Source organism: Bos indicus x Bos taurus, chromosome 12 (assembly GCF_003369695.1).
Source record: "Bos indicus x Bos taurus breed Angus x Brahman F1 hybrid chromosome 12, Bos_hybrid_MaternalHap_v2.0, whole genome shotgun sequence".
In the NCBI taxonomy this organism is placed as follows: domain Eukaryota; kingdom Metazoa; phylum Chordata; class Mammalia; order Artiodactyla; family Bovidae; genus Bos; species Bos indicus x Bos taurus.
In genome coordinates, this window is record NC_040087.1 from 39,854,383 (window position 1) to 39,881,189 (window position 26,807).

The 26,807-nt window shown below is 37.0% G+C and overlaps 1 protein-coding gene across 6 annotated transcripts in view; it reads right to left on the reverse strand.

Moving 5' to 3' along the window:
• The window catches only part of PCDH9 (protocadherin 9), a 1,136,570-nt gene that overhangs the window by 693,571 nt on the left and 416,192 nt on the right, over positions 1 to 26,807 (reverse strand). For 2 of the 6 annotated variants that reach the window (XM_027557660.1, XM_027557657.1), the window contains exon 3: positions 26,113 to 26,169. The exons of 2 other annotated variants lie outside the window; for them this stretch is intronic. In XM_027557660.1, coding sequence (XP_027413461.1) covers positions 26,113 to 26,169 — 57 coding nt within the window. Of the gene's footprint in view, positions 1 to 26,112; positions 26,215 to 26,807 lie in introns of all 6 variants that reach the window. 2 more of the 6 variants (XM_027557659.1, XM_027557656.1) reach the window with 1 other exon arrangement.

Genomic DNA, 26,807 nt, shown 5'->3' on the forward strand with positions numbered 1-26,807 from the left:
GCACATAATGAATCTTAAATGCCTCCTCCTTTCATCCTCCAACAATTTAAGCACATTTTACTTACAAACAGAGAATATACTAACTCAGCCTTTCCCAAACTGTATTCCATGAAACACTAGTAATATCATTTCAGTTCAGTTCAGTCACTCAGTTGTGTCTGACTCTTTGTGACTCCATGGACTGCAGCACGCCAGGCTTCCCTGTCCATCACCAACTCCCGGAACTTGCTCAAACTCATATCCATTGAGTCAATGATGCCATCCAATGATCTCAACCTCTGTCATCCCCTTCTCCTCCGGCCTTCAGTCTTTCCCAGCATCAGGGTCTTTTCCAATGTGTCAGTTCTTTGCATCAGGTGGCCAAAGTGTTAGAGTTTCAGCTTCAGCATGAGTCCATCCAATGAATATTCAGGACTGATTTCCTTTACTATTGACTGATTGGATCTCCTTGCAATCCAAGAGATTCTCAAGAGCCTTCTCCAGCACCACAGTACAAAAGCATCAGTTCTTTGGTGCTCAGCTTTCTTTATAGTCCAACTCTCACATCCACACATGACTACTGGAAAAACCATAGCTTTGACTAAATGGACCTTTATTGGCAAAATAATGTCTCTGCTTTTTAATATGCTGTATAGGTTGGTCATAACTTTTCTTCCAAGAGATCTTCGAGATCAAGAGATTCCCATCTTCAAGAGATGGGAATACCAGACGATCTTACCTGCCTCCTGAGAAATCTATGGGCAGGTCAAGAAGCAACAGTTAGAACTAGACATGGAACAACAGACTGGTTCCAAATAGGAAAAGGAGTACGTCAAGGCTATATATTGTCACCCTGCTTATTTAACTTATATGCAGAGTACATCATGAGAAATGCAGGGCTGGATGAAGCACAAGATGGAATCAAGATTTCCAGGAGAAACATCAATAACCTCAGATATGCAGAAGATACCACCCTTATGGCAGAAAGCGAAGAAGAACTAAAGAGCCTCTTGATGAAATTGAAAGAAGAGAGTGAAAAAGTTGGCTTAAAGCTCAACATTCAGAGAACTAAGATCATGGCATCTGGTCCCATCACTTCATGGCAAATAGATTGGGAAACAATGGAAACAGTGATAGGCTTTATATTTTGGGTCTCCAAAATCACTGCAGATGGTGACTGCAGCCATGAAATTAAAAGACACTTGCTCCTTGGAAGAAAAGTCTTATCAGTTGCCCCCTGAAAAAATGATAGTGTCATATGGGAGAGTAAGGAAAAAAAAAAAACTTTTAAGGGGTAACATAATTCTCCAGGAAAGAAACCTTTATTACACCAACCATTTTATTTGCTTGTTTTATTGTTTCTGCTTTTCTTTAGAAAGTCTCTGCGGTTAGTTTGGGAAGTGATTTTCCAGCTTCTGCAGAAGGCGAGCTCCTTCTGTAGTACAACTGCATCTTTATACCTTAGTCCATTCCCTTTCCAAACTGCTGCCCCTCCACCTTGAAGGGTTTTGCTCCTAATTGACCACCTACTGAACTCCTAATCATCACTCAATATAGATCTTAAATATCACCCTCTATTGGTTCTTTTATTTGGCCTCTATCAGGATTTAATTGCTTCCTTTGTGTTCTCACAGAACCTACAAAACAGTAGACATCACAGGATGGCTACTTATTTTATGCTTGTCCCTGTTTCTTAATTTATGTAAGTGCAATATCCTGCACTCACCCGGTAATCTAAATTGTTTGCAGTATTGGGCAGCCATGTGCAAAAGAATGAAAGTAGACTACTATTTTACAATATACACAGAAAGCAATTCAAATGGATTAAACACTTGAATATAAGACCTGAAGCCATAAAAATTCTAGAAGAAAACACAGTCAATATTCTCTTTGGCAATTGTCTTAGGAGAAGGCAATGGCACCCCACTCCAGTACTCTTGCCTGGAAAATCCCATGGATGGAGGAGCCTGGTAGGCTGCAGTCCATGGGGTCTCTAAGATCAGACACGACTGGGTGCCTTCACTTTCACTTTTCACTTTCATGCATTGGAGAAGGAAATGGCAACCCACTCCAGTGTTCTTGCCTGGAGAATCCCAGGGACGGCAGAACCTGGTGGGCTGCTGCCTATGGGGTTGCACAGAGTCTTAGCAATATCTTTTTGGATATGTCTCCTAAGGAAAGGGAAGTGAAAGCAAAAATAAATAGGACTACATCACACTAAAATGCTTTTGCACAGCAAAGTGAAGTGAAAGTCCCTCCATCATGTCCGACTCTTTGAGACCCCATTGACTATACAATCCATGAAACTCTCCAGGCCAGAATACTGGAATGAGTAGCCTTTCCCTTCTCCAGGGACCCAACCCAGGGATCGAACCCAGGTCTCCCGCATTGCAGGTGGATTCTTTACCAACTGAGCTATCAGGGAAGCCCATAGCAAAGGAATCCCATCAACAAAATAAAAAGATAACCTACCAAATGATAGAAAACATTTGTAAATCAAATATATAAAGGATTAATACCCATAAAGTATAAAGAACAATTATAAGCCAAAAACCAGAAAGGCAAACAACCCAATTAAAAAATAAGCAGAGGATCTGAATATACAGAAGACATACTGATGGTCAACAGGCACATGAAAAGATGTCACACATCACTAATTATTAGGGAAATGCTAATCAAAACCACAATAAGATATCATCTCACATCCATTAGAATGGTTATTACCAAAAAAGCAAGGAATAACAGGTGTTGAAGAGGATGTGGAGAAAATAGAACTTTTATACCCTACTGGTAAGAATGTAAATTGGTATAGCCCCTGTGGAAAACAGTATAGAGATTACTTAAAACATTAAGAATAGAACTATGATATTATCCAGCAATTCCACTTTTGGGTATTTATCCAAATAACATTAAAACAATAATGTGAAAAGACATATGTGCCCTTATGCTCACTGCAGCATTATTTACAATAGCCAAGATAGAGACATCGTCTAAGTGCCCATCAATGGATGAAGGGTAAAGAAGATGAAAGAAAGTGTTAGTCATTCAGTTGTGTCCAACACTGTGTGATCCCTTTGACTATAGCCCTCCAGGCTCCTCTGTCCATGGAATTCTCCAGGCAAGATATTGGAGTGGGTTGCCATTTCCTTCTCCCTGGAATCTTTCTGACCCAGAGAATGAATCTGAGTCTCCTACACTGCAGATGGAGTTTTTATCATCTGAGCCACCAAGAAAGCCCCAAAGAAGATGAGGCATTTATATACTGTAATTGTATTTAGCTATAAAACAAAAATGAAATCTTGCCACTTCTGATAGTATGGATGGGCTTTCAATGTTTCATGCTAATTTAAATAAGTCAAATGAAGAAAGACAAATATTGTATGATTGCACTCATATGTGGAATATAAAAATTAAAAAACAAAGCAAACACACAGATACAGAGAACAGAGTAGTGGTTACCAGAGGGGAAGTGGGGTGGGGGAAGACAAAATGGGCAAAGGGGATCAAACATGCAATGACAGACAAAACTAAACATTTGGTTGGGAGAGAGATGTACTGTATAACAGAAGATAAAATATAATGTTGTGCACTTGAAACATATAATATTATAAAACAATGCTACCACACACATGCACAAAACACAAAATGTTTGCCATGTTGAAAGAATCTTGCGGATTACTCTGATTTTCTGTGGCTGTGTATTGGGAGAACGGGTTAATGGATGCGTTGTGTTTAGTCACTCAGTAGTGTCTGGCTCTTTGCAACTGCATGGACTCTAGCCCCCCAGGCTCCTCTGTCCGTGGGGATTCTCCAGGCAATAATACTGGAGTGGGTTGCGATGCCCTCCTCCAGGGAATCTTCCCAACCCAGGGTTCAAACTGAGGTCTCCACATTGCAGGCATATTCTTTACCATCTGAGCCACCAGGGTTAGTGGTAGTTATGCTCATTTGGAAGGAGAAACAGGTAAAAGGAAATAGAGTGTAAGAAAGGATCCCAAAGTTAAACTAGCTTTCCCTCTTTATAATATTTTTATTACATTACATTCTATTGGTAGTTGCCCAGATCATGTACAAAATAGATACTTTAGTAGATGGATCAGTTTTACAATGTGTTATGGTCACCTGATAGAAAGGATTCCTTTGAAGAAGGGGAGAAAAAATAAAGATCTGCCACATCCATATAGTTGATAAAACTGTTCTTTCTCCATTCCCTTGTTTTTCATCTCTCAAAACATTACTATCTGAAAGGAACAAAGTTATTTTATGATAAGTTTGTGAATTAAAAAAAAAATGACAGGTTACATGATGTTTCTCTCAAAAACATTTTTAAAAACATTTATCTTCTTGCACTCTGTTGCTGCCTCTCTCAATAAATCTTTAGTGTCAGAAGATTATTTCTGGTTTACAAATTCGTATCAGCAATACCACTGATTTAAATCTATCTCTTCTACCACTTTTCAGCCTATTGGCTAGCATGAGGTATGAAAATATCTCTCTTCTGATAGTACTCTCCCTATAGTACTATAGTACCTGTAGTACCACAATGTACCCTACTTTTTCCATCCTTTGCCCCTCACTCTGCTATCTCATTTGTCTACACTGCACTCCTCCCACAACATTTTTTCCCGACTATCACTCTGGTCTCCTGATGGCATATTTTACTATTTTCTGATGCTATACTTAACTCCCATGTCTCCCATGAGCCATTCTTTGAAATGTCAGCCTCAGTTTATCTTACCCTCCACTCATCTTCCACTATATGTGCCCCATCACAGCAGAGAGTTCAAACCAGGTTGCAGTACATATGTGTAGGATATATCTCAAATTCTACAAAACTTGGATATTGAGTTAAGAACTGGCTAAAATGTCTGTCCTCAAAGTGCTTAGGAAAATATCTACATATGTAGGCAAGCAATATGCTAACAGACATATGTTAAATTGAACATTTTAAAATGTGCTTAATTAACTAGGCTTCTCTGAAGCAAATGCATTCTCTCACTTTTGAACCATGACATTTTATAACAGCAATTTATGTTACTTAATATTTCTAAGAATATACTTTCATTAAGGTCCAAGATGTTTCTTTTATTGGATATCATTTTAAAATATGAAGTTCCAGGGATCAACATTTAATGGAAAAGAAACTGGCAAGAAAGGAGAGAGAGTTCAATTAAAAATAGAGATTATGCATTTATATTGCCAAACCAGTCAATATTCCAATTCACTAGCTGATATTACTGGACCCTAAGATACTTTTAGTTATATCAAGGCCTTTTAGTCCCCTCATTGGTGAGATTACTTAATTGCTCTTCTACAATTAATTTGAAACATATAGGAAAAAATGAAGTAAATGAAGGAATTGTAATAACATAATCTGCTATAGCTTGTGATAGCAAATGGAGATTTCTGCTGGGCTTTGAACACCATGGACCCAGAAATAGCTTACATTTCTTTTTCATAAGTCTTTTTTATCTAAGAGCTCATTTCTATGTAAGGACATCCTGCTGGACCTTTTCCATTTCTTCCATATGTTCTATGTCCTACCCTTCCAGGATCCTCTTGGTATTATAACACACACCATTTTTTTTTTTCTTGGTGAAGTCCTTCAGCAGGGAAAACTTGGGCATGGACTGATTTTCACATCACTTCAAAATGTTCAGCACAAACTTAAATATAAAGATCAAACCTGGCCTTCTTACTATTTCTGTTCTGTTGATTCATTTGTCTTTGCTGGACCATTAAACTCATGAGAGGGACTAGTGTGTTCAGGTCTGTGTTTTTTAAAGTACAAAGATGTCACTGAGCCCAATCTCTGATCTGTGGTTTTCAGAGCATACTTGAGCAATGTCCCAAAGTTTTATCTCTCTCTGAGGGTTTACAAAGGAAGAGGGGAAAACTGGGTGAGATGAAAGCCCCTCCCCGACTTGCACACTCCAACCTCCAGCACAAAACATAAGCAGAAAATGAGAAAGAGGTCTATGAGAATGCATCCCGGACCACATACATGTTCCCCAGTGTCCACAGCTGCAACCTCCACTCTGAGCCTCGGGGGTCTTGATTCTGAGTGGCTGTGAAAAGCCACTGAGGGGTCTGTGTTAGCAAGAGACCATGAAAGCTGCCATCCCCAGCTGAGTGCGTCTCTGTTCAAATTGGGCTTATGCCCAGTTTGAACAGAGAATCAGTTTACTTCCCTTGTTTCAAAGGGGACATTTCTCTATACTTCCTCATGTGCAGGGGTGAACAGGAAACAATAATATTCATTTATAAAATAAATCGTAGCGTTAATTATTATAAATGAATGTTTGTAAATACCTAAACAGCACTGCGATATGTAAGTGTATGGGTATCTGAAGAGCCATGCATTCTGACCTCTTCTTAAGAAAGTACACATTTATTAGAAATTATTTAACATTCAGGAGCTACAATCTTTAAATTCTATAGTGACACCAAGTATCTGGATATTCTCCAGCTTATGCATCCTAAGATACATATAGGCCTGTGATAGTATTGCTATCTTTATTCAGTGTAATCTTGAGGTAATTGAATATCCTCTGCTTCCACTATTTCTTCTATCCTGTGTGCTATCTCCTTCTTTTTTTCTAACTCACCCAATAAATATAGTAATGCATGTACAAACACACACATACACATGTACACACATACATACCATAATTCTGAACAATTCCTTAAATTATTCCAGAAATTCTTCCAGGCAATGCTTTGTTTTCTAAATTTGTTGCTTTGGAACTCCAGCACCAAATTCACAACCTGGACCATGCTGTCTATTAGTGGATGTCTGGGCAGACATCCAGTAAAGCTGAGTAGCTTCAGTATCATTAGTGGGATGATGGTATTTCAGTTCCTCTTCCTTTCATTCTTCTTTAGTTTACTATCAGTGCCACTGAGCTTAATGGACCAAACTGCCTGCTCATGCATTAAAAACAGAGAAGCACATTCTGTCACAGGAAAAAAAAATGCTATGTTCTAATTTCTATAGCAAGGAGATCCAACCAGTCTATCCTAAAGGAAATCAGTCCTGAATATTCATTGGAAGGACTGATGCTGAAGCTGAAACTCCAATACTTTGGCCACCTGATGTGAAGAACTGACTCATTGGAAAAGACCCTGATGCTGGGAAAGAGATTGAAGATGGGAGGAGAAGGGGACAACAGAGGATGAGATGGTTGGATGGCATCACTGATACAATGGACATGAGTTTCAGTAGATTCTGGGAGTTAGTAAAGGACAGAGAAGCCTGGCATGCTGCAGTCTATGGGGTCATAAATAGTCGGACAGCACTGAGTGACAGAACTGAACTGAACTTTCTACAGCAGACACTTTAACACACATAAAGTAAGAAAGGAAGTATGAGAATATTTATATAATGAGGAGATGTTAATAAAACCATTTGAAACATTCAAATACAGAATGTACTGATTTGTAAACTGTAGAGTGCCTTCACAATTAACATACATTCATCATAATATACAATCATTGAGTAATATTAGTCATAGCTACTGTAATACTTTGGTACTACTTATATTAATATTAATATACTAATTACTAATAAACTGTCATAAATGACCATTGTGTAAAATGATATTAGGGAATATTACCTAGATTTTGCATTTGAATCATTATTTCACATCATCTCTGGTATTTTAAGTAGATCCTGACTTAGAAGTAAAAGGATACTTGTACTGCTAAAACTACTAAAATTCCTAATTGTAAAATCAAAAAGTTCTTTTTAAATATAAGAATGTCTAAAGTTTTTATTATAGTGGACCTAAAAGTCATAATACTGCTTTTAAATAAAGGAGTGATTATAAACCTAAGGTGGCTAAAGTGACCCTTAAATGATAAGGGAGGTACTCTGAAATTTGGCCCCATATTTTATGGTATCGAAGTCACTCTGACATGTCAAATTATAATGATATGGTTTTACTGGACTGTTTGCAAAAATTTCTGGCTGTTAAAATAATGCATTTTACTCACTTGCATCTCTGTGAGAGGGAGGTGCAAGAAAAGCTACTCAAGGTTGTCATTCTCATCAACTGTGTGTTCACCTAATTCAGCCCTGCTGCACACACCAGAAATGGACATTTGAATCACAGGTGATTTTTGAAGAGAGAGACAGGCCTTGGAAGAGTATGGGTTTTTGATAGCAACCACAACAAAGGAACCACAAGGCAGGGTTCAGAGGGAGAAAGCAGAGAATGGGAAAGATAAAATGAAACTGTCTGGCAATCTTACTTCATTCTTTTAGTAAACTTATTTTTATCTCCATTTCCTTACCAAGAAATGCACTTGCACGGTGTTTATGAGTTTTTTTCCAACATTTAGAACCTCTTAAAAGCAGTCAGGTCTCCTCCTTATGAAAGCTGTGACTTTCCTACAATAATTTTCTGTAATTGTGCCAAAGAGCTAAAAATAAAAAAATTACATAAGAAGTTTTGCCACAGTGAGAATCACAAGCTCAGTTTCAGAACTGAGTCATCATCTTCACGTTTCAGGAGGATAGATCCAGGTTAGGAAATTCACTGATTGCCTTGATCCTGCCTGTGCTGGTTGAAATATAAAGTCTACGGTATGGCTATCAATAACTGCTAGGAACTCTGTCCATAATCGAGTTGAAAGCTGTAAAGTACTATTGTATTGAGAAAGTAAATGTGGTAAGAACCATAACAGGCTGAGGTTTATTGAGAAAGTCCTGATTACTGTGTAGGCTGAGTACCTCTGATCCTGGGCCAAGGCTGCACAAAGCAGTTACAGAATTTAACAACTCTTATTTAAACTAAGTGTATATCTAGCTCTCTCCATTTTATTTCTCTTTGTCATGCAGCAGAACACAATTTTTTGGTTTATCGGGAAACTTCTGTCTCTCCTATCCTTTAAGTCATTTGTCACACTTTTCAAGGTCACAAGGGAGCCTCATAAAGGAAATATTTGTGTTGATTTATTGTTTCTGTGATGCTTTGCCTACTGACGCTGCTAAATGAGCCTTTTGTATTTTCAATGAAGTAACTAAAGAATGGAGATGGACTAGAGAATTCTGTTAACAAGATGCATAAGGCATGCTATTCCCTAGAGATTCTGGGTCCCTGCATGCCCAGCCCCTTGTCCTTTATACCCTGATGAAAATGAGAACTTTGCCCTCTAAACACTACTACAAGGAAAGTAGACACTCTCTGATTCTGAAATTAAAGCATTCAGAAGCATTTGTGTCATCATAGTTATTTAGTCAATAGGTCATATTTGATTCTTTACAACCCCATGGACTGCAACATGCCAAGCTCCTCTGTCTTCCACTATCTCCCAGAGTTTGCTCAAATTTATGTCCACTGAGTCAATGATACCAACTATCTAATCCTCTGCCATCTGCTTCTCCTTTTGCCTTCAATCTTTCCCAGCATCAGGGTCTTTTCCAATGAGTCAGTTCTTCGCATCAGGTGGCCAAAGTATTAGAGCTTCAGCTTCAGCAACAGTCCTCCCAATGAATATTCAGGGTTAATGTCCTTTAAGATTGACTGATTCGATCTCCTTGCAGTTCAAGGGACTCTCAAGAGTCTTCTCCAGCACCACAATTTGAAAGCTTCAATTCTTTGGTGGCCAGACTTCTTTAGGGTCCAAGTATTAAAAGACCCTTACTCCTTGGAAGAAAAGTTATGACCAACCTAGACAGCATATTAAAAACCAGAGATATTACTTTGCCAACAAAGGTCTGTCTAATCAAGGTTATGGTTTTCCCAGTAGTCATGTATGGATTGGAGAAGGCAATGGCAACCCACTCCAGTATTCTTGCCTGGAAAATCCCATGGATGGAGGACCCTGGTAGGCTCTAGTCCATGGCGTTGCTAAGAGTCAGACATGACTGAGCGACCTCACTTTTACTTTTCCCTTTCATGCATTGGAGAAGGAAATGGCAACCCACTCCAATGTTCCTTCCTGGAAAATCCCAGGGACGAGGGAGCCCGGTGGGCTGCCATCTTATGGGGGTTTGCCAGGGTCAGACACGACTGAAGCAACTTAGCAGCAGCAGCAGAAGCATTGATGGATGTGAGAGTTGGATTATAAAGAAAGCTGAGCACTGAAGAATTGATCCTTTTGAACTGTGGTGATGGAGAAGACTTTTGAGAGTCCTTTGGATTGCAAGGATATGCAACCAGTCAATTCCAAAGGAAATCAGTCTTGAATATTCATTTGAAGGACTGATGTTGAAGCTGAAACTCCAATACTTTGGCCACCTGATGCGAAGAACTGACTCATTTGAAAAGACCCTAATGATGGGAAAGATTGAAGGTGGGAGGAGAAGGGGATGACAGAGGATGAGATGGTTGGATGGAATCACCGACTCAATGGACATGAGTTTGCGTAAACTCCGGAAGCTGGTGATGGATAGGGAGGCCTGGCATGCTCCAGTCCATGGGGGTCGCACGACTGAGTGACTGAGATGAATGACTGATCATATCTGCACATGACTACTGGAAAAACCATAGCTTTGACCCCAGGAACCTTTGTTGGCAAGTGATGTCTCTGCTTTTCAATACGCTATCTAGATTTGTCATGGTTTTCTTTCAGGAGCCAGCATAGAAGAAATTCTCTTCTTTTTCTAACATTCTACTTCTGCATTCTAAGAAAGAAACAAAGTTCAGTCCTGAGATAATTTTTACCATAATTTTTACCATACATCAGTTGTTGAAAGAATGGGACAATTACTTCAATTCTATGAAGCTAGAATTCTGTGTGTGGAATAATGTCTGGATAGATTTGTGTGTTGATTTTATTCAAGTATATTCCTCTAGGTGCCAGCTCTTTGCTTTTCTTAACAATTTAGCAAACTGAAAGATATACAAGCAAACATTTTGTCTATAGCTGCTATGCTTTGTATGTTTGTTTTGCTATCTCTGTTTTGTGTTTCTCAGCGAAGACCTGATATCATGAATATAATAAGTTTGGTTTGGTTTAGTCGCTAAATTGTGTCTGAGTCTTATGACCCCATGAACTGTAATCTGCCACACTTCTCTGTCCATGAGATTTTCCAGGCAAGAATACTGAAGTTGGTTGCCATTTGCTTCTCCATGATAAGTTTACTAATTATTATTTAATTAATGAAAGATGTTAGATGATCCACACATGAAAGAGAAAAGGATCCATTCCCTATGATGTTATAATCTCTGTTTTCCCTTTATCTATGGCATCATGATCTTACCGCTCTCAATCCACAACAACAATGAAATTTCCCACTGCTGTATTTTTTTTAATTTCAGGTTTATTGAGCACACAGTCAATCTGCATATAAAGAAATGAGCCCTTTTAGGAGTAGAGCTCTACGAGTGTGGACAAACACACACAGTCATGGACACCCTTACATTTCTCTCAGCTTGACTAAATATTAGAAGGTTGCTTTCTACCTCTAGGTCCTGACCTCCCTTTTCCTAGAGCATATACTTAACAGACTATGTTTTGAAAAGGCAGAGGAATCAGAGAACAAATTACCAACAATTGTTGGATCATAGAGAAAATAAGGGAATTCCATAAAAATATCTACTTCTGCTTCACTGACTATGCTAAAGCCTTTGACTGTGTGGATCACACAAAATGTGGAAAATTCTTAAAGAGATGGGCATACCAGACCATTTTACCTGCCTCCTGAGAAATCTGTATGCTGGTCAAGAAGGAAAAGTTTGAACTGGACAAGGAACACCTAACTGGTTCAAAATTGGGAAAGGAGTATGACAAGGCTTTACATGAACCTAGAAGTCCCAGATGTTCAAACTGGATTTAGAAATGGCAGAGGAACCAGAGATCGAATTGTCAATATCCATTGGATCATAGAAAAAGCAAGAGAATTCCGGAAAAATATCTACTTATGCTTCAATGCCTATCCTAAATCCTTTGACTGAGTGGATCAAAACAAACTGTGCAAAATTCTTCAAGAAATGGGAATACCAGACCACCTTACCTGCCTCCTGTGAAACCTGTATGTAGGTCAAGAAGAAACAGTTAGAACCGGACATGGAACAATTGACTCGTTCCAATTTGGGAAAGGAGTATGTCAAGGCTATATATTGTAACCTTGTTTATTTAACTTATATGCTGAGTACATTATGAGAAATGCCAGACTGAATGAAGCACAAACTGGAATCAAGGCTGCCAGGAGAAATATCAATAACCTCCGATATGCATATGAAACCACACTTCTGTCAGAAAGCGAAGAGGAACTAAAGATACTCTTGATGAAGGTGACAGAGGAGAGTGAAAAAACTTGCTTAAAACTCAACACTCAGAAATCTAAGATCATGGCATCGGGTCCCATCAATTCATGACAAATAGATGGGGAAACAATGGAAACAGTTACAGACTTTTTTTTTCTTGGGCTCCAAAATCACTGCAGATGGTAAATGGAGTCATGAAATTAAAAGACACTTGCTCCTTGGAAGAGAAGATCTGACAAATCTAAGCAATATATTAAAAAGCAGAGACATCCTTTTGCTGACAAAGGTCCACCTAGTCAAAGCTATGGTTTTTCCAGTAGTCATGTATGGATGTGAGGGCAGGACTATAAACAAAGCTGAGTGCCAGAGAATTGATGCTTTTGAACTGTGGTGTTGGAGAAGACTCTTGAGAGTTCCTTGGACTGCAAGGAGAACAAACTAATTAATCATTTCAACATATTGGTGAGTTGAGGCTTTACTCATTTGTAAAACAGAAACTAAGGACATAATTTTATTTTATTTTTACTTTTAAAAACTATTAGCAGAAATGGAAAAAAATCATCACACTTCTGATAAGACACAAACATCTCCTTAACAACAACAACAAAAAAGACACATTAGAATAAGCAACAATTATAAACACAATAAAAAATAATCTCAGTAAAATACCCTTCAAGATTTTGTTTTTGAATGGATGTTCATTTGAAAAATATGCTAGACATATTTCGTTAAAGATTTTTGTCCAAAAAGCAAGGGAGAATTCCTAAAAGGCATTCTTACATTTTTGATACCAAGTGTGTAAACTATGCACACACACAGGTACACTTTTGACATCACATTTTTTGTTTTATATGCATATTGTTTAAAAAATGGAAGTACTTAAATTTCAAGAGTCTTGATTTTAACATCAGAAAATCAATTTGAGCATATAGTATCATTTATGATTTAAGCCAGTATTTATCAAAATGAGTTACATGAAAAATAATATTGATAGCTTTCTTTGTGTATGATTTTATAGTCAAATTATTTCCCTAGTGAACAGGTTAAATAAATATAGATTCATCTAGTTTAATTTGGTTAAGTGCATTTATGCATTAATCCTACTATAAATCACAAGAGGAATTATTGAGAGGGGAACTTTTTAAACTCATTCATCTTACCCATTCTTTTTACAAGGGACATTTAATAGGACAATGATCCAAGAGACACACATCAATATATTCTGACCTAAGATTGGGATTTGGGAGAGATAGATGATGAGGTGAAAGAATGTTGGATTATTCTATGAGTCTGGGTGCCGAACTCAAATGTGGATTGTCCAGATACCCAATCTTTGTCAGAGCATTAGAGCAGTGGCTAAGAGAACAACCTATAGATCTAGATTCTTGATTCATTGGCAAAGATACTCTGTCTGGGGAAGATTGAAGGCAGAAGGAGAAGAGGGTGACAGAGGATGAGATGTTTGGATGGTATCACCGACTCAATGGATATGAACTTGGGCAAACTCCAGGAGATGGTGAGGGACAGGGAAGCATGGTGTGCTGCAATCCATGGGCTCGCAAAACATGGTACAAAACTTGGCAACTGAACAACACAGCCTTTTAGGCTTCCCAGGTGGGAGTAGTGGTAAAGAACCTGTCTGCCCATGCAGGAGACATAAGAGATGTGGGTTTGATCTCTAGGTCAGGAAGATCCCCTGGAGAAGGGCATGGCAAACACCCCAGTATTCTGGCCTGGAGAATCCCATGGACAGAGGAGCCTGGCAGGCTACAGTCCATGGGGCCTCAAAGAATGGGAAATGACTCTGCAACTAATAGTTTCACTTCCTAGAGTATAATATTAATATTTATAAAATATAAATATATAAATCCAGTAAAACCATAAATTCATTTTGAGTTTGAAATATCTCTGATTACCATAATTTATTAAACTTACATCATGATTTAGAGCATATTTGTAAATCCTATAATGTATACATACAATTAAGCTTGTTTTAAAAAATATTAGCCATCTTTTACAAAAATCATTATTCTTGGTGGATGTATGGAAATTAGAATGAGGTTGCAGTTCAGTTCAGTTCAGTCGCTCAGTCGTGTCTGACTCTTTGCGACCCCATGAATCACAGCACGCCAGGCCTCCCTGTCCATCACCAACTCCTGGAGTTCACTCAAACTCATGTCCGAGTTGGTGATGCCATCCAGCCATCTCATCCTCTGCTGTCCCCTTCTCCTCCTGCCCCCAATCCCTCCCAGCATCAGAGTATTTTCCCATGAGTCAACTCTTCGCATGAGGTGGCCAAAGTATTGGAGTTTCAGCTTCAGCATCAGTCCTTCCAATGAACACCCAGGATTGATCTCCTTTAGGATAGAGTGGTTGGATCTCCTTGCAGTCCAAGGGACTCTCAAGAGTCTTCTCCAACACGAATGAGGTTTATATAATATGAAATAGTTTTATGAAAAATATTTATGTAATTAGTTGATGTGCACTTCTAAACATAGATATGTTGACTATTAGATTTCCAAATCCTTGCAACACTAGTTGAAAAGTGATTTCACAATTAATAATCAATAGTGAATGAAATAAATTTTATTCACTATTAATTCAATATAAGTACTCTTTTCTAAAAATAAGCTATCACTTATTTTTTATCATTTTCATTTATATTCTCCACTCTCATATGTTTGTTTTACTGTTACTCCTCTCAATATGTCTTAATATCCTGAGATACTTAACATGGCAACCCACTCCAGTATTCTTGCCTGGAAAATCTCATGGACGGTAGAACCTGGTAGACTACAGTCCATGGGTTTGCAGTTGGATACGACTGAGCGACTTCACTTTCACTCTATAGGAGTTAAATATGGGGATTTCTGGCAGGCATGCTGCTGCTGCTGCTGCTACTGCTAAGTTGCTTCAGTCATGTCTAACTGTTTGCAAACCCATAGAGGGCAGCCCACCAGGCTCCCCCGTCCCTGGGATTCTCCAGGCAAGAACACTGGAGTGGGTTGCCATTTCCTTCTCCAATGCATGAAAGTGAAAAGTGAAAGTGAAGTCGCTCAGCCGTGTCCGACTCTCAGCAGCCCCATGGACCGCAGCCTACGAGGCCATAGATATCCAGAAATATGCAGAGCCTTCTGACATCTCCAGGTATCTCTGTTACTCCTATAAACAAATGTTGACCTGCATTAATCACAAGAACATACAACTTCAGTTGATTTAAATGTACTATAAGGCAGCTGTATCTTTCTTTCATTCTCACAGTCTGATGTCATTTATTGTCATTTTATGTGTGGCTCCCAGTCTGATCCAACAGATGTTGAGTTATACCTTTTATATTGTACATTTTGGTTGTTTTGTTATATCTGCAGGCCCCTTCAGTGGAAAGCTACTATGGTTGTCATTTGTTTGAAAGGCTCTTCCCCTCTCTCTTTGTACACTTCATTCTCTCCATGAACAGCTGCATCACAGCTGTCATTCTGAATGGCAAAGATGCCTGGCCGATACGCCTAGGCCTGCGGCACACAGAGTGTCTTCAAACAACTAATTAACAGGAGCTGGGCCACAGCAAGGTTTAGTGCTGTCCGTCAAGCCTGCGACCGCTGCTGACACCATCAGCAAATCTGTCAAAAGCAGCTCTTCCTGTGAATAAAACCGAGCCCACTTCCTCTCTGGTGAAGAAGGAATTGGCAGAATGTATTTAATAAAAAATAAAAGAAAGTGATATTCATCCTTTATACAGGGTTAAGTAATTGAAAAAAATATTGAGCTGGTGGAAAATTTGATAACTGATTTATACCTGTTACTGGAATACAAGGAACCCAGCTGAAAATGTCTCCATAAATTTCCAGTGGAGAAAATGTATTAGGCCACCAACAGTGTTCAAGTATATTTAGTTAGCCTCTGGAATATACTAATGTGTCCTTTCTTTAATAATAAGGGGCTATTAATTATTGCATATAAAATCTGATTTACATGCCCATATATAAATGTAATCCTACATCAGATTTATTATATATAATAATTACATATATATATTCATCTATTGTATATACATGGATATTACACATAAACTTTGTTTAAAAAATCCAGATCTCTAAGAATATATGTAAATATACATATCTGATTTCAAAATAAAGTCTCTAGCAGTTTTAAAGCCAACTATTTTGAAAATACACTGGGAAATAGTATACAGCCAATATTGTTCTTATTAACTAAAAATGTACATTGATACTACACTGATTAAGAATGTGAAGTTTGGTAGCTACTATCCTCCTGAATTTCAAATCAGGATGAGATCTTAATAGTGGAGTCAGGAAAATAAGAGAATTAATCCGTGGAACTTTTCTCAAACTTTTCTTGTCTTCTAACATTGGGCCTTCACACATGCAGACTGCTTGAGAAATATTTTCATTTTTCCATCACCACACATTACACTATTCCTGATTTTTCACCTGGCAGACTCCCTCAAGTATTATGTTAATGTTATATTTTACATCTACTAGTTTAAATTGCTCCTGCTACATGATTTCTTTAATCTTGAATATATTTAGTATTGCTTATAATTCATGGTAACCTACTGAATACAAATATATTCCCTAGACTGTAATGTATAAGACACAAAGAATCACATTCATGTGCTCAGCATGATATACTTAGCATATAACATAACTGTGCCTTTGTTATATTTGCCAGATAAATACTTTGGAAGTAAAGAGAGAGGGAAGAAGAGAAGGAGGGAGACAAACAAAGAGAAAGGAAAGAAAGAAGGATTAATTTATGACTCATGGATTGGTTTCATCATGATTATGGTAAAGACCTACAAGGGGAAGATGAATAATTTGTTTCTTCTTTGAAGAATAATATCAATATCATGCTAGTGGACAAGAAAAGAAGGAATTGTCTATTTCTCAGGGAATGCATTCATGGCCTCATTTAAAAAATTAAATCAATCCACATTAGAATGCACAGATAGGTAGTACAGGTTTGGTCAATTATATGTATTATTGTATTTACTTATATCTCTAATACCTTTAAAATTTTTTCAAGCATAAATTTAATAGTAAGAAATAAGAGCAGTTCACATTTCACAGAAAATATTATTATACACAGGCATTAAAGATAAATGCATACAGTCTGTATATACTACTGTACTATACGTTCTTTGAATTCTCGGTGAAGTAAAGTGAAACTCAGTTATGTCCGACTCTTGGTGACCTCCAGGCCAGGATAACGGAGTGGGTTAGCCTTTCGCTTCTCCAGGGGATCTTCCCAATCCAAGGATCGAATCCAGGTCTCCCACATTGCAGGCAGATTCTTTACCAGCTGAGCCACAAGGGGAAACCCAAGAATACTGGTGTAGGTAGCCTATCTCTTCTCCAGTGGATCTTCCCAACCCAGGAATCGAACCAGGGTCTCCTGCATTGCAGGCAGATTCTTTACCAACTGAGCTAACAGATAAATCCCTCAATTCTTGGTAATTTGTTTCAAATCTATATATGCTTAGTTAGAAGCTAATGAGGGCTTAAATATTTTTAATGAATTATGTAAGGAAAATTTTAATCTATACAATATAAATTGCATGTGATGGATACATACAAAGCAGAGTTTCCCATCAGTTATTATGTGCATGTGTGCTAAGTCACTTCAGTCTTGTCTGACTCTGTGACCCTATGGGCTATAGCCCTCCAGGTTCCTCTGTCCATGGGATTCTCCAGTCATTACAAAGATTCCTAAATAATGTTTAGAATGGTGGTCAGTAATGATACCATTATTTTCTAGGAATTTTTTGCAAAGTCAATCTCATATGAAATGGCATGTAGAAAACTTTGACTTTTCTCAGTTGGACATGTGAGAACTGAACTCCAACAGTGATCCATGATGTGTAATTTTTTATTACTTCGCTCCAGTGCAGATTTAGAATCTTCATGAGAAAAGGAAGAAAAAGGGACTATGTCCTTTTTTAGTGAGTGGCCTAGACTTGCCATCCAGCATGCTTTCTGTACCAGTTATTAGATATGCAAAGTCCCATAGTAAGATATTGAGTGTAATATAGTTTTCACTATATTACATTATGTACTACATTATTTTACTGTATTACATTATTACATTACAATATTTACTATATTACTAACTGTAATATAGTTTTTCATCATTTTTATTATTAACAGCATTTTGGAAAGCAATTCTATATGTTACTGAATATATAATTTTTTTACTATTAAGAATCATTCCTAAAATGCATATGTATGTAGTGTGTGTATGCATATATGTGTGTGTATGTGGTTGTGTATGTGCATGTGTGTGTGTGTGTGGATGTGTGCGTGCATGTGTGTGTGTATGTGTGTGTGTGTATGCATGTAAGTGTATATACGTGCTTCCCAGGGGGTACTAGTAGTAAAGAATCTGCCTGCCAATGCATGAAACAAAAGTAATGTGTTCAGTCCCTGGGTCAGGAAGATCCCCTGGATGAGGGCATGGCAATCTACTCCAGTATTCTTACCTGGAGAATCCACATGGACAGGGGAGCCTGATAGGTAACAGTTCACAGGGTCACAAAGAGACGCAACTGAAGCAACTTATCATGCATGCACACTTGTGTATGTGTATATATATATATATATATATATATAATGTATACATCTTTAAATATTTTCTACTTTTTGAGTTTTAGGATAGGCTGTTCTTACAAAGAATAAATAAAAGTAAACCAGGTTGTGAATTTAGTACCATTAGTGGAGAAGGCGATGGCACCCCACTCCAGTACTCTTGCCTGGAAAATCCCAGGGACAGAGGAGCCTGGTAGGCTGCAGTCCATGGGGTCGCTGAGAGTCGGATACGACTGAGCGACTTCACTTTCACTTTTCACTTTCATGCATTGGAAAGGAAATGGCACCCCACTCCAGTGTTCTTGCCTGGAGAATCCCAGGGACGGGGGAGCCTGGTGGGCTACCGTCTATGGGGTCTCACAGAGTCGGACACGACTGAAGTGACTTAGCAGCAGCAGCAGCAGCAGTGAAACTCTATTAGTTGCAATATTCTTTGCTACTTACCAATATTATAATATTAAAAAAATACTAAATGGTACCTATTATTGTCATTTAAAAACTAGTATCAGCTATAATACCTATTCTAAGTACTAGACACAGTTATTGGAACTAAATGTGCTTGGTAACATGACTATATAATATGCTAGCAACAGGAAAATGCAAGTCCATAGTTTAAAAGATGCTTACTCCTTGGAAGGAAAGCTATGACAACCGTAGATGGCATATTAAAAAGCAAAGGCATCACTTTGAAGACAAAGTGCCATATAATCAAAGCTATGGTTTTTCTAGTAGTCATGTACAGATGTGACAGTTGGACCATAAAGAAGGCTGAGCTCCGAAGAATTGATGTTTTTGAACTGTGGTGTTCGATAAGACTCTTGAGAGTCCCTTGGTCTGCAAGGAAATCAAACCAGTCAATCCTAAAGGAAATCAGTCCCTGAATATTCACTGGAAGGACTAATGCTGAAGTTCCAACACTTTAGCACCTGATGAGAGGAGCCAGCTCAATTGAAAAGACCTTGATGCTGGGAAAGATAGAAGGCAAAAGGAGAAGAGGGCAGCAGAAGATGAGGTAGTTAAATAGCATCATGGACTCAGTGGACATGATTTTGAGCAAACTCCAAGATACAGTGGAGGACATTGGAGCTTTGCATGCTTCAGTCCATGGGGTCTCAAAGAGTCAGACACCACTGAACAACAACAATAAAAAATTAAAATTCACTTATTAAATCTTACTTAACTAGATTCAGACTATTAAGTTAATAGTCTAAATCTATTAAGTTAGTTGAGTAAGGTTAATTGTGTTACGTACAAAAGGAGAAAAGGAAAGAAAAGAGCAAGACCTAGACAGTATAGCAGAGACATTACTTTGTCAATAAATGTCTGCCTAGTCAAGGCTATGGTTTCTCCAGTAGTCAGAGTTGCACTGTAAAGAAAGCGGAGCTGAGGAATTGATGCTTTTGAACTGTGGTGATGGAGAAGACTTTTGAGAGTCCCTTGGACTGCAAGGAGATCCAAACAGTCCATCCTAAAGGAGATCAGTCCTGGGTGTTCACTGGAAGGACTGATGTTGAAGCTGAAATTCCAATACTTCGGCCACCTGATGCAAAGAACTGACTCATTTGAAAAGTCCCTGGCTAATGGTTTGTCAATTTTATTTATCCTTTCAAAGAACCAGCTTTTGGCTTTGTTGATTTTTTCTCTGTTGATATATGGCAAAACCAATACAATATTGTAAAGTTAAAAACTAAAATAAAAAAGAAAAGACCCTGATGCTGGGAAAGATTGAGAGCAGGAGGAGAAGGGGATGACAGAGGATGAGTTGGTTGGATGGCATCACTGATTCAATGGACATGATTTTGGGTAAACTCTGGGAGTTGGTGATGGACAGGGAGGCCTGGTGTGCTGCAGTCCATGGGGTGGCAAAGAGTCAGACATGACTGAGTGACTAAACTGAACTGTACTGAGGTAAGACAAAAGCAAAAGTGTTTAGGCTTTACATTTTTCCTTTTTTATTTGAAAATAGCAGATAATGTTAACATCTTGCTTACTCCATTTGGTATCGTTAATTTTTAAGCTCTATTGGAAACATTGAGCCCAGTGTATTCCCAACTTTCAATGTGCCTTCTGTTTGGTGACCCAAGCTCAAGGTGCACCCATAACTTCAACCTTAATGAGGAGGGAAATAATAATTACCTGGAAAAACCTGTATGCAGGTCAGGAAGAAACATTTACAACTGGACATGGAACAACAGACTGGTTCCAAATAGGAAAAGGAGTACATCAAGGCTGTATACTGTCACTCTGCTTATTTAACCTATATGCAAATACATCTTGAAAAATGCTGGCTGTATGAAGCACAAGCTGGAATAAAGATTGCTGGGAGAAATATCAATAACCTCAGATATGCAGATGACATGACCCTTATGGCAGAAAGTGAAGAGGAACTAAAAAGCCTCTTGATGAAAGTGAAAGGAGAGTGAAAAAGTTGGCTTAAAACTTAACATTCAGAAAACTAAGATCATGGCATCTGGTCCCATCACTTCATGGCAAGTAGATGGGGAAACAGTGGAAATAGTGGCAGACTTTAATTTTGGGGCTCCAAAATCACTGCAGATGGTGACTGCAACCAGGAAATTAAAAGACGCTTGCTTCTTGGAAGAAAAGCTATTACCAACCTAGACAGCACATTAAAAAGCAGAGACATACTTTGTCAACAAATATCTGTTTAGTCAAGGCTATTGTTTTTCCAGTAGTCATGTATGGATGTGAGAGTTGGATTATAAAGAAAGCTGAGCACCGAAGAACTGATGCTTTTGGACTGTGGTGTTGGAGAAGACTTGAGAATCCCTTGGACTGTGAGGAGATCAACCAGTCCATCCTAAAGGAGATCAATCCTGAGTGTTCATTGGAAGGACTGATGTTGAAGCTGAAATTCCAATACTTTGGCCACCTGATGGGAAGAGCTGACTCATTTGAAAAGACCCTGATGCTGGGAAAGATTGAGAGCAGGAGGAGAAGGGGATGACAGAGGATGAGATGGTTGGATGGCATCACTGACTCAATGCACATGCGTTTGAGTGGACCCTGGGAGTTGGTTATGGACAAGGAGGCCTAGCGTGCTACGGTTCATGTGGTCACAAAGAGTTGAACATGACTGAGAGACTGAACTGAAATGAACTGGAGGAATACTGTCCTAAGGTTATGAATGTGAAATGTAAGATGTGGTAATAGTTTAATATATTGTAGTTCTCTTACCACATGGTCCACTCACTTTCCATTTGATGTTTTGTTTTTTAAATATTTCCATCAAATCACACACTGGGTTGTTTGTGAAACCAATCATATTTAACTTCTATAAACTTCTTAATCCAGCAAAACTTGTGTTATAAATTTACCTAAAGGGTCAAAAATATTTCCCTTATCAAGATGTTTTTCCCAATCTTGGCCTATAGATTTATAGCAGTGGTCCATCCTAGGATATCTTAATCAACCATCTGCACCCATGAATTTCACACTTGTGATAGCTGCCACATTTCCAAAGTCTGGCAGCTAAAGTTCACACATTTTAAAACTCTACCACCAATCTTCCTAACTCTTAGAGCTAAGATTTTCATCTGACATTGATTTTTGGATTTCTTTGCTACAAGAAAAAAAAAGTCTTATCTCAAAAATTCATACACTGAACACTAGACCATTTTGTAAAAATACTTTAGCTCAAGCATCAAAAACAGTGACAGGGAGCATCTACTCATACTGAGATGCAGTCTTGTGTGAATTCCAATAACTATGAGACATTTTCCTACAGATTGCAGGATATAGACACCGAGAGCTCTATCTGTTTATGCTTAATGCAGTTTACTGGGAAAAGGGAATTGAGTATAATAAAGGGAAATAACAATAAAATTTATAGATCAAAGATGCTTTGCAAGGGTAATATGCATTTATGGCATGAAAACAAGGTACATTCTTTTTTTTTTTTTTTTGGCCTCTATTTTAACCATTATGGGGCTCTATGTTTACGATGACAGAGGCTTGACAAGAAGATAAAACTTAAACATGACAGTTAGTTAAATTCCACACCTTACTTGAAATCTAATTTTGGAACTATTTTCTTTGACACTTGGCTTGGAAAAATTTTATGCAGCTGAAGTTAGCTATTAGGTCACTCCAAGATCAGAAAATCTGGATCGAATTCTAGTGCTTATCTCTAGCTAGTTCTGTGACCCAGGGCAAGCTATTCCATCTTTCTAGTCTTCAAATTATGCTTCAGTAACATGAATATATAAATGTGATGGTTCCTAACAGTCAAATATCCTGTGATTTTTTTTTTTCTTAGACATTACCACAGGGTAATTACCTTGAAGTTTCTAAAATCTTGTTGGTCTGATTTACTCCATTTTCATTAATTACTATTTGTGTGATTTTGAGAAAAATTACATAACCTCTGTGTGTCTCAGTGGTCACATCTGTAAAAAGGTAATGATAATAATAGTACCTACCTAATGGGATTGTTGTCAGGATTAAATGAGCTATATTTTAATAATACTAATATCAAAATTTCCTGTATTTATATATATATATATATAAAGGAGGACACACATTAAAAAATCATAAATTAACATTTATTAGCATTTAATTCAGAGAAGGCAATGGCACCCCACTCCAGTACTCTTGCCTGGAAAATCCCATGGACGCAGGAGCCTGGTAGGCTGCAGTCCATGGGGTCGCTAAGAGTTGGACATGACTGAGTGACTTCACTTTAACTTTTCACTTTCATGCATTGGAGGAGGAAATGGCAACCCACTCAGTGTTCTTGCCTGGAGAATCCCAGGGACAGGGGAGCCTGGCGGGCTGTGTGGTCAATGGGGTCGCACAGAGTCAGACACGACTGAAGCGACTTAGCAGCAGCAGCAGCATTTAATTAATAGCCATTTTTCCCTAGTGGTACATAAAATCATAACATGTTTTATACTCAGAAATAGGTTAGATGAAATTTTGTAATACATATGGAATGCTTAGAATAGTGTTTGGTATAAAAATTGTCCAATAGCTGATATTAAAATCTCTCTGTACATAATAATTGTTATATATAAATTAAGAGGGATAATTTAAGTGTGATTAAAATCTTGCTAGTCATATCAGCCTTGGTTTTATTTTATATCTAATGTCATAGTATAAATTTAATAGTTTCATTCAGATTAATAAATATGAATTGACATAAAATATTATTTTTTACTTTAATGAGTAGATATGATACAAATGAGTAGATATTATACAAATTTTTATTTGAGTTTGTAGATATGACACAAATGAGTAGATATGACACAAATATTTTTAAGAGCAAATATGCCATTTTTTTACTTAAGTTGATTAAGAAGGGAAAAATATAATTGTTAGAAAATTGAAAATTAAGAATATACTTATGTTTACATAAACTTAGCTCAGTATTCAATATGAAGAAAAATAACAGCATAGTGCAGGAACCAACTTTGCACATCATAATTGCCTTTAGTTATAAATTCTCAGCTTTGATTTTTGGAGTCATAATATAAATCAACATCATAATTCTGAGTATCATTTTTTCTTGGCAATGTTCCTTAAAAATTTAATCAAATAAACTCTATATAAACTGTGTTCCTGTGCTTTGGAACTTATAAAATATCTAGAGAAGAAAAAAAAATTGGTTCATAGAAAATTATTTTAATTATAACTCATTTATTTTCTACACAAAAGTAAGAAAAGTGTTCAATTAATGATTAAATCCTAGAGGTCTATGGGGGATATCAATTCTTTACTCAAAACATGCAGAAATGAAAATGATATAAAAATGGATATAATTCTTAGGAATTTAAAATTGGATTTTAATGGGTTTAAATATCTGAATGGGCCCTTTAAAGATTTACATGAACGTTTATGAATGAAACATTTATTTCTTCAATAGAGTAATTGAGTTATTATTGGATGAAATAAGGGTGAGTAATGGCACAAATCCCTGTGTTCTAGACTCATAACACATAGTGATGAGGAACAATCAAAGGGTTAAAAATTATAATTCTTCCCTCAACTGTCAAATGATTAAGATTTTGGAGAAAGAAATATAAAGAAAATAAAAGTAAAATGGGAAGAAGACTATATTCTGTAGTTTAGAAGAATGTTGCTAAATAGTTAGATCCACACAAATAAAAAGGAAAATACATGGAGAAGGAATTAGGGGATAAGCTTCCCCAAATGTCACTTTGTCCACCTCAGTTAATGGTATATCCAAAAAGAAGTTGCTTGTCCAATTGAATTTCTATTAACCAAAGTAGTTTCTCTGACCTACATTATACCTGGGGCTTTGACAATGATATATCCCTTTAGTTGGCAAAAAACACTGTACTGTTAACAATAATCAAAACATTTTCAATACATTTAAGGGAATAGAGGAAAAAAAAAAAAAACTAGCTTCAATGAGAAAATAGAATAAACACAAACACACCAGAACACACATACATTTACACCAATACATATGCTCTATGAATCCATCATCTTTTACATCTATTATAGGGGAAAATAGGTGAAACAAGTATGTGTGCATTACTGTTAAAGTCAACTATTAAAGCACAACTCATTAAAAATGTGGAACTTTTATTGCACAGTGTGAACATACTTAGCACTATTAAACTATATACTTAAAATGGTTAAAGTAGTAAATTTCATGCTATGTGTTTATCACAATTTTTAATGAAAAATAATAGATTTGTACATTCAGCCATACTAGAATAATTGGTACTGTAATAGCTCTACCCAAATTAAAAATGAATAAATAAATAAAAGAATATTATACAATGAACACATTAAGAGAAAAAAGAAAAACATGACTATTTTTATTTTTAATTCAAATATACAGGAAAATAAATGATCAAGCTGAGAAAAAGTCATTAAAAAATAAAAGATTAATGAAAACCCCAATTTAACCTCTTGATATTAAACATCATTGTCTTCCTTGAGTACAGCAGGTTAAGCAAGTCAATCTTGCAAGATTGGATGTGGGCATTTTTAGCTCAACTAATAAAAATGAATTAAAAATATTTAAAAAGAAAGTTGCCCATTACTGTCTCCAAAAATTGCTAAAAAGCAACACTTTACAGTCATTGACAAGAGCAACTATATTTTATAGTTTGACCATTACCAGAAGAGAAAAAGGTTATTCTTCCCTTTTGTTCTAACAGTTTATTTTAAATTGTTTTAAAAAGATACTAATATAAAAATATGACCAAAAAAGAAGGTCAGCAAAGAACATATTTATAAGTTAACTTAGAGTATTTAAAATCACTAGGAAAATGTAAATTGCTCAGTACCAACATGATCTTCATAGAATTATGGCATACCTCGTAATGGCCTTCTTCATTCTCCTGAATATGGAAACCCGCAGAGCTGGGACATTTCTGAGGAGTGACAGGAATATTGTTACTTTTGTTGTGTGAGTTACACTGAAAGAGATTACCAAATAATTGTGACAAACTATTCTATATTAAGAGTGTCTATTGAGAGACATGGTTTGCTAAGCTTCTAATGAAGGAGGTTCCTGTGAACTATCAGGGGTCTTCCTCAAGTAAGTACATGCATTCATATTGAGCCTGTACCAAAAAGGTAAAAAATGGTCCCAGGATAAACAAATTGTGTTTTCACTAAAACTAAAGAAATCTAAGATGTAGTTATTTTACTCCTTCTATTGCAATATTTGTTTACTATACTTACAATTTTAGTAGCTAAAGCTTGTATGATGTAATTATTTGTGTGAGGTATTATTCAAATGCTTGATATATATCACATATTATTAAATTGTGACATAGATATTATTATCCCCAGTTACAGATGAGAGAAATGAGACATAAAAATATTTATTTTCCCAAAGTTGGGCTACTACTCAGATCATTCTTCATATCTTCCATATCTGTGTCCTTTATAAATGATACATTTGAAACAGACAAAACTGAAAAATTAAAAGTTAAAGGTCTTAAAGTATTATTTCACATTTTTTCTGTAGCAAATGCAAAACATTTTTAAAAACATGTTGACTAAA